Source organism: Plectropomus leopardus, chromosome 14 (genome assembly GCF_008729295.1).
Source record: "Plectropomus leopardus isolate mb chromosome 14, YSFRI_Pleo_2.0, whole genome shotgun sequence".
Taxonomy (NCBI): domain Eukaryota; kingdom Metazoa; phylum Chordata; class Actinopteri; order Perciformes; family Serranidae; genus Plectropomus; species Plectropomus leopardus.
Window position 1 is genome coordinate 10,516,988 of NC_056476.1, and position 17,120 is coordinate 10,534,107.

Genomic DNA, 17,120 nt, shown 5'->3' on the forward strand with positions numbered 1-17,120 from the left:
TTTTCAGCATGGATGTAGTATAGTGAAATCGATTTTCACTGTTCATCAATGGATGATTTCACTATAATACATCCATGCTGGATGTTTATGTAAATATGAAGGGAAGTGACTTTAGTCTCCGCAGTTCCCATTGGCTGCGCAGTCACAATGAAAGCCTCACAGCTATTGGTTCAATCTCAAAGACGACCTCTGATTGGTCCGTTCGTATCTCCATGACTTTTCACCTCAATCAACCTCAGCAGCGTCATGAACGCATAACATGCTAGCTGTAAACTCCTTCTGTGGTCATGCTTAAGTAACTTTTCTGTCCTTGGACTTTGTGACACGTTTGCGCTGAGATATGACACTAAAGAAGACACACGGACGAAAGGATGGGGGTTGTTAGCTGAACGTTTGAGGTGAGTATTTAACGAAATTGTCGCTAATATGTTGTCGAACGGCGTGCTAATCGAGCTAAGCTAGCTAAAGCGAAAGCTTCATCAGGTTAGCTCTCCACGAAGTAATCGTTTATTTGCCGAAAATAAGGGTGAAAAGCAATGCCAGTTTGTTAGTAGTTTGTTAACACGATAAAGAATTGCACATACTGCGAGTGTGCTTTTTCTTTGCTAATAGTGAGTGCATAATGTGACATGACTAATAGAAATCATGTAAACACAGTATCCAAAAACATGGCATGATGAAGTGGCTAGTGGCATGTATCTGATATTATCTAGAAATCTCAGAAATATCGCCAAGTTAAAATCCTACATTCAGATAAGTATGTCATGCATTTTTATAAGCTTTTTATTATTATTATTACACTTATATTTTTTACTTTCTGAGTGTATTTACTTGGATTCAGGATATATTGTTGTCCACACCTGTAGGAAATAAATCACATGATTTGCCTTTTTATTTAGGCGTATATATTTTGTCAATAATGTCCTAATGTCTTTATATATATATACATTTGACATATTGTTGACATTAGGTTTCTCTTTGTAGTTTTCCAAGTATTTCCAAGATTTGAGTATTTCAGCTAATGAATATGTTTTCTATCGACTCATTTCCTACATTACAAGAGCAAAGTGTTATGGGATTACATTACAAAACTGGCTGGCTAAATAATAAACATTTGCTACAATGCAAACAAATTACATGAAGTTATAATTTAAATGTACCCAGCTGCTTCAGTCCCATTTTATTTTATACTGTACAAACTAAAATGACTTAAGAGAGTCAATGAAAAAGTTCAATAAGCTCTGAGATATTCTGGTGCTCAGATGACCAAAAGCTAGAGTGGTTGTTTATTTTTTTTATTTTTGCAAAAGTCTGAAAAAGAAGATAAGATAGATTGTTTGAGCACTTATTTTAATTTTTCAGTGCTGCATATCAAATGTCTCTCATTCATGAACATTGTTATACTCAGTAATTGGATTATGTCGAATGCTTTTGTCACTTTGCCCCCTTTTTTCCACCTTTTTTAATGTTGTCTTGAAACATGTATGCTGGACTCTGGTCGTTTGATTTCATGATGCCTGTAAGCTCAAGGGGGGTGGACATAATTGTTTGCATGACACAATGATAATAAAAAAAGGAATCACTAATTCATTAAATCATTCCAAGTTCCAACTCCATACTAGCTGAATAAGAATTATTATATCAACTGAAGTAAGACATTAAAAGACTTTTATCATGAAAAAACTTTAATGATTAATCCCATGTCTTTTCTGCAGCCTGTTTTGTCATCTATACACCTGTGAGAAATAAACCTCATGGCGGGGATTTTCCAAAGAACACTAAGACTGAAGACAGCTCTGAGATATCTGAGCCCCCACTGCACCTTCTCATCAGCAGCCAAAGTCAGACTTTCACCTGTGAACCTCCGCAGTCCATTTCTTCCCTTCACCTCATGCTGTCGAAAGCTGCACACCGGGGCAGAGGGGCCTGAGCCGTCCCCTGCTGCAGCCCCAGACAGGCTGCCTTTCTCCAGGATAACTCAGGAAGACTTGGCCTTCTTCAGGAAGATCCTGCCAGCCAGAGCCCTAACTGATCCAGACCTGCTGGAGTCCAGTAATGTGGATTGGCTCAAGTCAGTGAGAGGTGATGGATTGTAATGATTTTATCTTATTCCACTCCAAGATGAAGTAGTTTAAAGGTTCGAACATGAAGCAATTTAAAAGATTTGCAAGGATATGATTTTCATGAGCAACATGGGTGAAGGAGGGGTCACCAGGTGTTTACAGGGATTATTGTATAATTATTTATTTTGTTACTATTTTGTATTATTTACATATAAAAATAAGTTTGCACTTCTTCCCATTCCTTTTAGGACATGTTTGTATGTTTGAATATGTTTACATGTTCATTCATTACTTTTTTCCCACATGTTCGAAATAGAATTAAATGTAAGGTATATATTTTCTTACAGAAATTTCCTGATTTCTTTCATCTTTTATTTATTCTTCTGTTTATACATCCTCTGCAGGTTCCAGTGAACTGCTGCTGAGACCTCAAACAACTGAGGAAGTTTCTCAGATTCTCAAGTAAGGAACAAATAGTGTGTAAATGGATAAAAACACAATTAAATGGCTTATGAGATGCTTAAAATAGTTGTATTTCCCCTTGTAGGTATTGTAACAGTCGTAATCTGGCGGTGAACCCTCAGGGAGGAAACACTGGGCTGGTTGGAGGCAGTGTGCCAGTTTATGATGAGGTCATCCTCTCCACTGCCCTCATGAACAACATCCTTACCTTTGATAGCATCTCAGGTGAGTCTTAAAATACTGAATTTACACACAAAATGAGCAGCTTGCATTTAGATAAAGTGTTATGGATGTACAGCATATTTGAATGTTTAGAGATGATTTCCTCTATCTGTCAGGCATTCTGACCTGTCAGGCAGGTTGTGTCTTGGAGAACCTGTCCCTTTACCTGGAGGAGAGAGACTACATCATGCCACTCGATCTGGGGGCAAAAGGCAGTTGCCACATTGGGGGAAACGTGGCAACAAATGCAGGTGGACTCCGGCTACTGAGATATGGCTCCTTACACGGGACTGTGCTCGGTCTAGAAGTGGTGAGTAAATAAATGAGGTTGACATTCATCAACAATTGAATAAGAAAAGCTAAAGCAAAAAAAGCACTGCTGTGATGTGCGTATGTATATGTGGCATGACAGGTGTTGGCAGATGGGCGAGTGCTGGACTGCTTGGCCACCCTGCGAAAAGATAATACAGGATATGACCTCAAGCAGCTCTTCATCGGGTCAGAAGGCACACTGGGGGTCATCACTGCAGTATCCATCCTCTGTCCACGGAAACCCAAATCTGTTAATGTGGTTTTGCTGGGTAAGATGTTCTTTTTGCTTCCACCATTACAACCATTTAAGCCATCTTAGTGGCATTTTGGCACTATTATTCGCAAGTGTTTCCGAGCAAGTGTGCAAAAAGTTAAGGAAATTTTGTCACAGTCCAGTTAATAAATGTCAAAAGACATTTATTTTATTTTCTTACATTTGTGTTAGGCTGTGAGACCTTTGAGCAGCTGCTGAAGACATTTAAGCTCTGCAGAGGCATGCTGGGAGAAATCCTGTCAGCCTACGAATTCCTGGACAGTGAATGTATGAGGCTGCTGAATACGCACCTCAAACTACCCAATCCCATCTCTGGTAGGCTCACACACTCATACATGCACACATGTAGTTTATGGTGCATTTAAACACACACATGTATGACAAACTCTTTCTCTATCTTGCAGATTGTCCGTTCTACGTTGTCATAGAAACCTCTGGATCTGACGCAACACATGACGGCGAGAAACTCCACAATTTCTTGGAGGAGGCGATGACATCATCATTGGTTACTGATGGAACCGTAGCAACTGAAGACTCCAAAATAAAGGTACCGCGTCTCAGTGTTGTTTATATTCTGCAACGATAAGACCAAAAGCAAATTGATGAAGGACTATTTCTGTGTAGCCAAATCATGATATCGTGTTTCACCTGTTATTCCCGGTGAATGAAGCCTTGTGATAAAAGACTGTCCAATAACTATGGAAAAAAAGACATCAGTGAGCTACAGTGATGCACCAAGTGACACGTTACGTCATAATGGTGAACACGGCCGCTGCAATTTATTTTGAGTCAATCTCACGTACATCCTGCTGCTGTAAAAACACATCAAATCCTTATCTAAAAATAGCCCCAACAAGTACTCTGTTAACCTGTTTGCTTGAAACTACAATGTCCAGATGTTTTGGGAATATGACCTTTTTATGAATAAACGGATATCTGTGATTTTTATCTTCAGTAGGAACACATTTGCTTCAGGCTGAGTGCCACTGTCGATGTAGGGAAAGCTGAAAGTGTTGAGAGATGGACTAACACGTTGTTGGTTCAAATTTCTTTATGGGATTTTAAAAAATCCCTAATACTTCAATCCTTTGACATAGACTTCAGTGATCAGTTTTGTACTTAACTTTGGTGTTTTTCATCCTGGACCTTCTATACCCCGTTTTTGTGACCAAGTGACTAAAAGAGAGTTTTTGGAATTGGTCCTGTGTTTTAAAAAAAGGCTGAAATATAACCGCTTGTTAATGTATATCCACTAACGGTGCTTGTTTTTCCCACTGATGGACTCGGATTGTTATTCTAAATGTCTGACAGCATTATAGAGATGAAGCTCTTGTTTAAGATTAAGATCATTCTTGTTTAAACGGACAAACCCAAATATCTCTCGCCAAACCCACCAAACTCCATTTAAATAATAAGTAATTTTGTCATTCTAAAAAAAACTTCATTCAAACACAACAGAAACAAAATAAAACCGTCAAAAGGTGTCTTGATTCGTCTTTAATTCACTCAGTTCGATTTAAAAATGTGCGTTTAATTTCTTCCTTTTCAGGCTCTGTGGTCGATGCGTGAACGCGTCCCAGAGGCGCTGAGTCACGATGGCTTCACTTATAAGTATGACATCTCGCTTCCTGTGGAGCGAATCTACCAGCTGGTGACGGACATGAGGGGGCACCTGGGGGACCGAGCCAAGAGTGTGGTGGGGTACGGACACTTAGGTAAGACCAGTCTGTAAATAAGGACGTACACAGAGCATACATTAAGCTTTACTAGCATGAGATATGATTTCTTGGTAGCCCTTTTATTACTATATCACTACTGATACTACTATTATTACTTAATTTTAACTTGATTTTAAATAATTTCAAATTATCTTTTTTTCTTTGCACCTCTTGTCTTCAGTTTTGCTATTTTTAATAGTGATTTTTTTATCATTTAATAATTGATTTTACTTTGTATATCTTCTCTCTTTTATTGTAAACCCGTATATTTTATTATGTTTTAAATTGTATTACTCTGTAAAGCACGTATGTATGAATTGTGCTAAACAAATAAAGCTGCCTTGCCTTACTGTACCCACAACAGCATCATCTCCATTTAAAAAAAACGTGTGCGTTTGTCTACAAAATACAGAGTTATTGAGAACCTGGTGTGTTAATGTGGTTTACATTGAATTCTCTGCAAATTGTACCCTCATATCTCCCGCTGGTACTTTTTAGGAGATGGAAACCTCCACTTGAACATAACCTCTCCTGAAAAAGACCCTGCTCTTCTCGCTGCCATCGAGCCGTTCGTCTACGAGTGGACAGCCAGCTGTCAGGGCAGCATCAGTGCCGAACACGGACTGGGCCTGAAGAAGAGGAACTATATCTACTACAGTAAACCCAGCCAGGCTGTGGCTCTGATGGGTAACATCAAGGCCATGCTGGATCCGAAGGGCATTCTCAACCCGTACAAGACTCTACCAGATAACCTGAAATGACTCATCTGTCTCTGCTGCGGGGTAAGTGGCTTGTATTTCGAGCTCATAAATGTGCTACATTTTAGCTACAACTTTATTACCAGTTTTTTAAGGTAGCTCTTGCCCTTTCTTGTGGTACCTTTGTGACATATTTTGGGCCAAGCTGTAACTTTTGCCAGTAGTTTCATTGTTGTTTGCACAAATCAGAATGACATCCACTTTAACAAGCTGATAACTTTGTAATGTGGCAGTCTCTGGACTTAGTATATTATTGAAGTGTAATATCACAAGTTTCTGCTAAACATTATCAACTACCTCTGCTACTCGCATTTATAGAGTAGCTTAAGTCAGATCCACTCCTTATTCCATGAAATATCCAAGAAGTTTTAGATCTTAAAGGGACAGTTTACCCCCAAAACAAAATACATATTTTAATCTCACCTGCAGTGCTGTAAACAATCTGGATTGTTTTGATGTGATTAGCTCAGTGTTGGAGATGCCACTAGGTGGCACTCTGCTAGTTGTGCTCAAAGCAACAAAAGAAATACATGAGAAAAACGTAACAGCAATGTACCTTTCCAAAAATCATGACCTGATTACTCAAGAAAATCCACAGACCTATTTTCTTTTTCCGAACAACACCCGCCAAACGTATCACCCCGCCAGAATCAGAGGGGAGAAACAGTGATGCAGTGATACACGTGCAGTGCGAAAAAAGGCTGCAATCAATGTGACTGCAAGAGCTTTTAGATGTGTAATGGTACTACTGTTCTGGGTACTAGCAGGTTATGCATATTCCACTTGCATTGATATCTGTCTCTCTTGTTCAGCTTTTTACAGTTGCTGCTGTAAATATTCACAAGTAACATCACAGCAAGCTCACAAAAGTACAAAATAGATGTTCAGACTTTTTATCGCCAATCATACAAATACAAGGTAAACAGGCAGGCCTCATTCATCTTCCATAACAACCTAAAGGCTTAATAAAGAAAGGAGATAAACATCTTTTAAAGAGATGTGGGGATTAAACCAGTAATGTCTCCCAAAGTAAAGATTCCACACTTTTTTGGCTTGTGTCCCGTTAAAACATTACTTATCATAGTATGGCATTTTATGGCATTTTGGATGACATACTATACGATGACATCTTCATGATATTTTAGACAACAAACAATATACATATGACATTTTTTGCAATTTTGGACGGCATACAATACAGTGACTTTGTCATGCCTTTTTGGATGACACACTATATTATGACCTTTTTATGAATATTGGATGACATTTTATTTATATAGCACCTTTCATACATGAAATGCAGCTCAAAGTGCTTCATAGAGATAAAAGAGGTACATGGAGGCATAAAAAGAAGCAGCGATAAAATATGCAGGTTATAAGATAAAACATGCAAAAATAACAATAATAATAATAATAAACACACACACACACACACACACCAAAAAGAAAGAGGCATACAACTGAAAAGAGCAATTGCGTAAAAGGGTGAACCAGTCTTATAAGCTTTGCGATCTAAAGGAATATCTATTTAGTATGACCTTTTTCTGCCATTTTGGACGACGTAGTATACTACGACTTTTTCATGCTATTTTAGACAACATACCATAGTTTGACTTTTCATGCTATTTTAGATGACATGATTTGATTTGATTTTTATTTATTTTGAACATGTAAAAAGGAAATAAAGAAAATATTGCACGAGAAGAAGTAAAAACGTATTTAATCTCACCCCTTCCCCATAAGTCATGGAATTTTTATTAACTAGCTTCCTTAATCATTCTAACCCAAACTATACGTTATTAAATATATACATACACCCACATACTAAAATTAAGTTTCAACAATTTTTCATCATTATTTACAGAAAAAGAGAAAGATAAAGCAGTCAGAGAATAAACAAAACTGCATCCCCTGTGATCACCCACTGATCAAAGCTGCTCTTTATCGCTGCACCTCGAGAAAATGTTGTTTTTATACATAATCTTAAACTGGTTTATGTTAGGAATTTGCTTTAGCTCAATACATAAACTGTTCCATAGTTTAACAGACTTATAAACAAAAACTTTTTCTGGTGGTCTTAAAACCATACCATTTAAAATTAAGTTTTCCCCTTAAATTGTAACCACCATCCTGAACACTGAACAATTATTGAATATTTTCTGGAAGTAGGTTCTTGTCAGCCTTAAACATTATTTGTGCTGTTTGAAATCCCACCATATTCGTAAATTTTAATAGTTTTGACTGTAATAATAAAGAGTTCAAGAGAATCAAGATATCTGACGTTGTGAATGATTCATATTGCTTTTTTTTTTTTTTAAGAAAGTGAATGTAAAGAACATTTGTAGTTGTTGCCCCAAATCTCTGCACAGTAATTGAAATACGGTGAAACTACTGACCAGAGGAGAATGTAAAGTGCTTTCTGATCCAGAACCTGCTTTGCTTTGTGTTTTACTGAAATGCTTTTTGACAGTTTACTTTGAACGTGTTTAATGTGTGATTTCCAGCTAAAACTATCATCTGTTATCACCCCAAGAAATTTATTTTCATGAACTCTTTGAATTTCAACCCCCTCTATCTGTATCTGTACTTGCAATTTAATTTTACAGTTACCAAATGACATCACTTTTATTTTGTTTAAGTTTAGTGATAATTTGTTTATATCAAACCATACTTTTAATTTGCTTGTTTTTGGTGACATCCTCCAATAATTGTTTAAAATTCACCCCAGAACAGGAAATATTTGTCATCTGCAAATAGTACTAACTTCATCACATTGGATACTTTGTACATATCATTGATATAAAAAGTAAACAATTTAGGGCCTAACACTGACCCCTGAGGGACACCACGTCTCAGAACCCAAATCTGATACTGCCCCCCCGATACCATACCTCTCAAGTTTACTGATTAATATGTCATGGTCAATTGTGTCAAAAGCTTTTTTGAAATCAATAAACACCCCAACTGCATATTTTTTGTGATTTCCTCAATTGATTCTAATTTTGCGTGTGACGTTGATCTCTTTGATCTGAATCCATATTGGCTCTCGGTGAGTAATTTGTGCTTTTCTAAGAAGGCGTCCAGTCTTTTGCTGAATAGTTTTTCTTGTATCTTGGAGAATTGTGGAAGTAAAGAGACAGCTCTGTAGTTTGTGAAAAGGTGTTTGTTCCCAGTTTTGTACAGAGGTATAACTTAAGCTTTCTTCATTTTGTTTGGAAATGAACGAGTTTAGAATGATCAATTATAGATGTATGTTCATAGTTTCAAAAACCCCTCAATAACTTTGTCCAGTAATGTCACATCAATATTATTCCAGTCAGTAGACTTTTTGTTTTTACATTTTTTGACAATATCCAGTTTCTCTTTCTCATTCACAGCATTAAGAAACATTGAGTTGGGATTTCTCTCAAAAAACTTACCAAGAGTTTCTTCTATGATGTCCCAGGATCAGGGATTATATCATAACATGAATATTCTTAATGTTTCGTAAGCACTGTTAATTCTGTGCTAGTAAGTCAGTTTTCAGTGCGTTGATGGATTCCTCTGATCTCACTCGTCTGTATTGTGTTTGCTTCTCTGGCTTATTAAACGTATACTTGCTATTATAGACTATAAAAACTGGCAGGTGGTCACTGACATCGTTGATTAAACGGGACATATTATGCCCATTTTCAGTATCTTAAATATTGATTTTGAACTCTATTGAAGCAGCTTTGTATCATTCACTATCCAAAAAACTCTCCAGATCTTCAGACAGCTGTATCTGAAATCCTCTATCAGAGCCTTGTTTTCAACAGAGAAAGGTTCATGACAGTTTACAGCACGAACCTCCACAGCAACAGACTTCTGCAAACCATCTTTGCATGGTGAGTAAACAGTTATCAGAGTCACTTTTGAACCATATGGTTGATTTTTTTTTTTGTTCAGTTTTTACTTAGTTTCTAATTCATTCCTTTGTTACTAGTTTTTCGTGTGGAAAATACGCTAAGATGCCCAGTGAAGTGGAAAAGACATACCAAAGGTAAAGTTGCTAATAAAATGTTTCCTTTGCTGTTGACAAACAACTACAAACTTTTTTTCTGCACTGCTGTTGATTATCATGCAGGAGTGCACTGAACGCCTGCTGAAAAACACTGATTTATAAGAATGTGTACATTTACAGAGAAAAGTGTCCTTTTACACACTCCTGGTTTGGAATATTATCGCTTGAGCATAACAACTCTGTTATATAGCTTTATTTAACAAAATAGTCAGACTAACAACAACACAGGTACATAAGAGCACTAAATAAAAAAAAACACCAACATACCACACATAAGGTAATAAATGATAAATATTTTATCAATACACGAGACAATAAAGATATTAAAATGTTATTAAAATTAACATATATATATATTTTTAAAAAGGACATGGACAGTAACAAAAATATTACATATTCACATTACAAAAGGGGTTTCACCAAATACGTTTTTATAATCTAAAAATGTATTTTTTTTTAACTAGATTAAAATAGTCAGCTGATATTATGTCATATTTTTTATAAACCATCAATGACGTACCTCGCAATGAATACTTAAAAACAGTTAAAAAACCAGAGCCCTTTAAGAGATTTATTTATTACTTATGTATATATGTTTATTCTAGTACTACTATGAAAAACTACACAAATGGAGACATTGAACGTGCTGACGTAGTGCGGTAAGCGTGTTACCTCACTTCCGGTGCTTATTTGTGTCTGTGCTGCTCTCTCGAGCCGATTTCCAGCTAATCCTCTAAGTCGCTCCTTACTTCGGATGCTACTTACTTGTCTGTGATAAACTCGTTCACGTTTTACACACACACGCACGCACACACACACACACCCCGCTGTCTTCTCCTCTCGCGGTTTTTCCTGTTTAATCACAGCCGTTCACGCACCGTTAGCACGTTAGCTACATTAGCTCTGGTTAGCGGTGGTTTCTCCCTCCTCCGCCGCTCTCTGCTGCTGGAGTGTCAGATGTTTAGTTTCTCCTCTGCCTCCTTTAGTGATAATGCTACTTGCAATAAGTGTAATTTATTTGCTGCGTTGGAGGCGAGGCTTAGCGATCTGGAAGCGCTGCTCCGCACCGTGGAAAAACTTAGCAAGCCATGCTGGAGCAAACTATCACTTATCTTTAATTTAAGGAAAATAAAAACAATCCCAAGTTTTTTTTCAACGCTGTAACAAGGCAGACTCAGAGCCACCGCTCCATAGAGCTTTGTTTTCCTTTGGCACTCTGAAGTGATGACTTAATGAGTTTCTTTGATGATAAAATGATAACTATTAGAGATAAAATCCATCTGTTTATTTTGACTGTTTCCCCCCACTGACCTCTTTTTTCCCCCATTACAGGTTTGTCCTTGGACGATGTGAAGGTCTAAGGGCAGAGGAATGTCGTATCCTTTAAATTTCTCTGTGGCAAACTGTTTTGTGTTAATTAGCTTTATAAATAAAATTGAACTGTATTGAATTCTCTCCTTGTCTTTCGCTTTCCTTGCGAAGAACTTAGTTGATTTTTGGCCGAGCTTGTGTATCAGTTGAGTTTTTGACAGATGCTTTGAATACTGAGCTGAAGCGAATGTCAAAAACTTTTTAGGTGTCAGGAGATTTGGCTCAGCGGGTAAATCATGCGGCTGGTATACTTGGGGTTGCTGGTTCAAGTCTAATTTGGGGCAAGTGATATTTGACTTCAACGGCATAAATACAGTAAAATGTCAACTGATATGTCTTTTTGCTTTGCTGATATCAGTCATCAATGACGTACCTTGCCACGAACATTTAAAACTGTTATCTCCTGAATTTTCACATACTTAATACTGAATTTTCCCTGCCGAGACCTTGAATATCGGCCGGAGTCATATATCAGTCAGGAGGTTTAGCTCAGTGGGTAAAACAGGTGGTTAATATCCCTGAGGTCGCTGGTTCAAGTCTTACCTGGGACAAGTGAATTTTGAAGACGGAACTGAACCCAAAGCAAGCACAGAGCTACCAGGAATGTTTAACACATAAAGTTTGTTTGAGGGACATGAAAGAGACAGGAAGTTGGGGCAAAGACAAGAAATTAGGTTAAGAGACAGAAAAGTCAGTCAAGCTACATGCAGTTGGGTTGTGAGACAGGAAGGTTAGTCAAGTTACAGCAAGTTAAGTTGAGAGACAGGAAGTTGAGTTGAAAGACAGGAAGTTGGGTTGAGAGATAGAAAGGTTATTCAAGTTACAGGAAGTTTGGTGAAAGTAGAAGATGGAGGCAGAGGATGAGATTATAAATAAAATATCTGCCATATTTTACCTGTTTAGGGACCACATCACCTAATTTTTTAGCCAAAACAATATTTTTTTTCAAATTGCTTTAATTTGTTTTGCAATATCACAATCAGTGTCTAAACTGTATAAAACTACAGCCAAATGATATTTAATTGCATAAATAAAATAAAATATCGGCTAATATCTGTCTGCTCTGCTGTTACAAGGGTCATATGGTGCTGAAGCGAAAATTTCAGTATCGGCAGTGACGTCTGTCAAAACTTGACTGATATATGAGAAAGGCCGATATTTCTTGATTGTGACAGACGCATCTGCTGATACTGGTTTTACCTGTTTCTGGACCACTTCACCTGATTTGTCAGCCAAAACATTATTTTATCAACTTAACGTGCCTTAATTTGTTCTTCAATATCACAGTCAGTGTCTAAACTGTATGAAAATACAGCCAAATTATATTTTAATTGCATAAATAAAATAAAATGTCAGCTGATAGATCTCTCTGCTCTTCTGATATTACTTTTTTCAGGACCACTTCACCTATTTATTTTATTGATATATCAACTTTACTTTCCTATTTTCACCTCTTGTACTCTCATCCTCTACCTCCATCTTTTACTTTCACTGAACTTCCTGTCTCTCAACTCAACTTCCTGTCTCTCAACTTAATTTGTTGTAACTTGACTAACCTTTCTGTTTCTCAACCCAACTTTCTGTTTCTCACCTCAACTTCCTGTGTCTTGACTGTCCTTCCTGCCTCTCAACCCAACTGCATGTAACTTGACTGACTCTTAACCTAACTTCTTGTCTTTGCCCCAACTTTGTCTCTTTAATGTCCCTCCTGTGTTTCAACCCAACTTCATGTGTCCAGTGTTTTGTTTAGCTTTGTGCTTGCTTTGTGTTTAGCTCAGTCTTCAAAATTTAGCTGTCTTGTATGGGACTTGAACCAGTGACCTCAGGGATACTGGTTACCTGCTTAACCCACTGAGCTAAATCTCCAGGTACTCACATTAGTTTCGACGTTCCCTTTATGTCAGTATCATCTGTGAGTCAGGCCGATAATCAACTAGAAGAAGGTTGAAGGTAGATTTATTGGTCATTTTTTTAAACAAAGTTTAAAAAACAAAAATACATCTTTCCTTGATCCTGCTACATCTTTGGAGTCGAAGGTTGAGTTGATTAAAATCACCAGCTGCTTTGTAGATTCCATCCAGTTGTTTAGTGATGTTGCTTCTGATGGCATTGTTCAATTCCTGCAGTGAATTTTTTTGAATATGCATCAGTCTGGTGTCCAAATGGCTCCAACAAGGTCAGCCCATCCAGCTTGATCTGGGATGTCAGGTGTTACCCATGTCTCTGTGAAGATGTGCGTAGAGCAGTCCCAGATCTCCCGTTGCAGAATGAGCCAAAATCACATCTCATCCACTTCACTCTCCTGTGAGACTGAGGTGGATGAGATGTTTGTCAGACATGAGACAGAGGAAGGCTCCGTGGAGTTTTCTTAAGTTCTTGGCAGGAAAAGTTCAGTATTCAGTATATGAAAATTCAGGAGACAAGGAGACAATTATGTGTTTTTTAATTGTGTGTTTGTTGCAAGGTATGTCATTGATGACATTTATCAGCAGAGCAGACAGATATATCAGCAAATATTTTTATTTATGTCATAGAAGTCAAATGTCACCTGTCCCAGATAAGACTTGAACCAGCAACCCCATGAGCCAAACCTCCTGATACTTGTTTTCAACGTTCTTTTGAATTTGAACTTGCAATCTCATGGCTTATGAGTAAGTGTTTAAACAGTCCGACCCAATGCATCACTTCGCCTGTGTTTTACCTTGAATAAGGCTCTTTGCTTTGGACAACTGAAATCACTTGTCCTGGGTGAGGTTCGGACTAACGATCTCATAGTCTGCAGGCGAGCCCTCTAACCAAACTGAGCTAAACCTCCAGACATTTCTGGTATCGCTGCCTCCGTTGGTTAGTTGGCTTGTGTCATTGTGTAACTTTGCAGAATCCAAAATAACTTTAAACACAATGAAAACATGTAGGTCAGAGTTATTCTTTTTCAATTTCTGTGTTGCATTTCCTCGCTCAGTATTCAGAGATGATAAATCAAAGGTTAAAATTATGGGGGCGCCACAAATTGGTACCTGTTAACCTGCTGGACAGTTTCACCAAACTTGGTACAAACTCAGTACTCTGGGGGCCAGTATAGAGTGCCAAAGGGATGACATTTTTTCTTTATTCTGACCCTGAAACTACCATCGCCCTCATCAAAAAGCCTCTGGGAATTTTCCTTTGGATTTTGGATCACTGCTGAAAATAAGCTCTGTGGTGAACAAATGTTTATGATTCTTACACGTTTTTTTCAGTAAGATAATTTTTAGTAATGAACACCATTTTTGGGATTTTTTAAGCCTAAAAACCATCAGCAGAAGTAAAAAGCTAACGTAAGGCTACAAACAAAACGACACAGCTGTCACATGACTGAATGTCTCCACCGGGCTGTAACTATGTTCGGCCTGATGACGTTTTGTAGTCTTATTTGGCTGCTTGTTAGCAACCGTCTTTTTTTAAGACACATAGAAGCTTCAGAGTTAACAGTGGGGGATTTACTGACGTATTTGTATCAGAGAACAAAATGTGACAATCTCTTCAGACTTTCTCTTAACTACAGACCTTATTCCACACATCCAGTAAAAGCATATTCAAAAAACACAACGGCTTTGAAACGAGTAACCAGAGATGCTGAAATGCTAATGTTTTAGGGAATCATTCCTGGGCTCTCTATTAACCACGATCTGAAGGCTCATAATGTTTGGTGCATGTGGGCGTGGCCTTGTCAGCATTTTGCTTTATTATGTCTTTGCTCAAATTACTGTGAGCGAAATGACGTCCCATGTTTGGGCTCAAGTTTGGTTCCAATCTGCATGATGGTGGAATATGAATAGACTTTTTTTTTGATAATTATAATCTCTATGTTTAATGATGAGACTAATACTAATAATAATGCAACAATGACAGTAATACATTTTTATGACATTTAGACAAAAACGTCATTCAGAGTAACAAAATGGTCATTCTGTGTAACAGATAATATTTATGTAAAAATGAAAAATATACTTATTTTGACATAAATTATTGACATCTGAATCAATAACTCAGCAAACTAATTTGATGGTATTTTAAATGAAATCCAATCCCTTCTAAAAACACTTTTTGTGAACAGACAGGATAAAACTCAGTGTTTTTGATTATGTTGGCAAAGTACAAAGAATTATAATAACAATTAATAATTTGGGGGAATTGAATTGTGACTCTCTAAATGTGTATTTTAAAATGTTATCTAATTGATGTAGCTTTTAACTTCCCTCTCATGATTTATTTGGTTCTAAGCTGTTGTTACACTGAATGAAATTTTAGTGGCGTGGTTTTATGTAAATCATGTAAAAAACGTCTAATAATTACTATTTAAAAATAATAATATTGCACATTTTACATTCCACTGTACTGTAAAAAAAGGTGAAATGGTAAAATGTGTTTCACTTTTAATTTTTGGGTGCTTGAAAACCCGATTACATCTTTGACCCATCTGCAGTATTTTATCCTGTTTTTTTCCCCTTAAAAAAACAAACAAGCTCAGCGGGAAAATTTCCTACTTTTTTCCTCTATTTCATGACAAATCATGTCTCACTAGCTCCAATAATGACAATATGGGTACAGGAAGTCCAGGAGAGTAAATGTCTATATATGTATACAGTGTTTCACGCACCATCAGTCTTACATATCCTCAGTAGTGTTGTAGCAGTGGAGATTTAATAAATAGACTACTTTTTAAAAAGTTTAAAAACAATTTTGATCCTACTGGCTCTTTTTCCTTTTGTAAGTCAACATATTTGTATGGTTTGTAGTGTATTTGTGGCAATAGTTGGCATGTTTTAGTAAAGCTAAATGAGTGAAGCACTTCTGATTGTCTCTGAGCAGAATGCCTTGACCATGTGCCAAAAACACTGGCGGGGGATCAGAAATTGAACTTTAAAAGACACTCAGTGTTTAGTGTTTGGTGTGGGTGTGTGTGTTTGTGTGTGCGTGCGCACGCGCAGTCTGAGATGGGCGTCAAAGCATTTTGGGATGGAGTACTACAATATGCCATCCATGTTCCTCACACTCAGTAACAGTCTACAGTTCAGGTCAGCGCGAGCACATTGGCAACTGGGTTGTGTCCTGTAACAAAGGCTGGCTTATTCGGACAGGACAGGACAGGACAGGTTCAAATGTCTGTGAGCTTCAAGTCAAAGAGAGGGATGTTTGTGGAAGGCAACCACAGGGAAAGTAAGAGAGCAAGAGAAGGATGAGGCTGGATGAAAGTTGAACAACTCTTTCCTCTGGTTCTCTGTTCTTCCCCCTTATTGTCCTTTCTTCTCTCACAGACACTGGGCTCCTCTCTAACCAATTCCTGACATCCGGAAGCCACTTCCAGGGCTCCTCTTCATCTCACGACTCCTTTCCCTTCTCCAGAGAGCTGTGAATCTTGTCCAGGGTTTTCTTTATGCGCAGAGCTGTTAGCCTCGCGGAAGGGTTCTGGTACCAACACTCCTTCATCAGTTTCACCAGAGCTGAGAGAGTCTGCGAGAGAGGGGAGAAAAAGTAAAGGTAAGTAGATAAAATGAATGTCATTTCACCTACAGTGACAGGAAACTCTGATCAATGTGACTCAAAGCGCTTTTAAGGGATAGATTGTAAGGCAAAAAATGTCAAAATATGACATGTCCCAAAAACAGCTGAAAACACCTCAAAATAGCATAAAATAGCATTCCAAAGCCATGCTATAGCATAGAATGTTGCAAAAACGTCCAAAAACACCTAAATGTGGCATGTTGAAAAAAATGAACGAAAAGGCAAGGCTATAGTATGGCAAAAATGTCAAAATATGACATGTCCCAAAAACAGCTGAAAACACCTCAAAACAGCATAAAATAGCGTGCAAAGACACGCCATAGCATAGAATTTAGCAAAAACGTCCAAAAACAA

General features: G+C 37.6%; 2 protein-coding genes across 2 annotated transcripts in view; one reads left to right on the forward strand and one right to left on the reverse strand.

Annotated features, from left to right (window-relative positions):
• The first annotated feature begins 242 nt into the window (after positions 1-242).
• On the forward strand, positions 243-16,738 carry d2hgdh (D-2-hydroxyglutarate dehydrogenase). The gene is made up of 11 exons (XM_042500262.1): positions 243-398; positions 1,716-2,082; positions 2,468-2,525; positions 2,611-2,750; positions 2,864-3,057; positions 3,160-3,328; positions 3,505-3,648; positions 3,738-3,880; positions 4,883-5,048; positions 5,550-5,833; positions 16,520-16,738. Exons 2-10 carry the CDS (start codon positions 1,755-1,757, stop codon positions 5,810-5,812), a joined length of 1,605 nt encoding a protein of 534 aa, XP_042356196.1. The 5' UTR covers positions 243-398; positions 1,716-1,754; the 3' UTR covers positions 5,813-5,833; positions 16,520-16,738.
• The window catches only part of acvr1l (activin A receptor, type 1 like), a 10,037-nt gene continuing 9,500 nt past the window's right edge, over positions 16,584-17,120 (reverse strand). The window contains exon 8 of the mRNA XM_042500755.1: positions 16,584-16,715. Within this exon, the coding sequence (XP_042356689.1) occupies positions 16,584-16,715 (132 nt within the window). The remainder of the gene's footprint in view (positions 16,716-17,120) is intronic.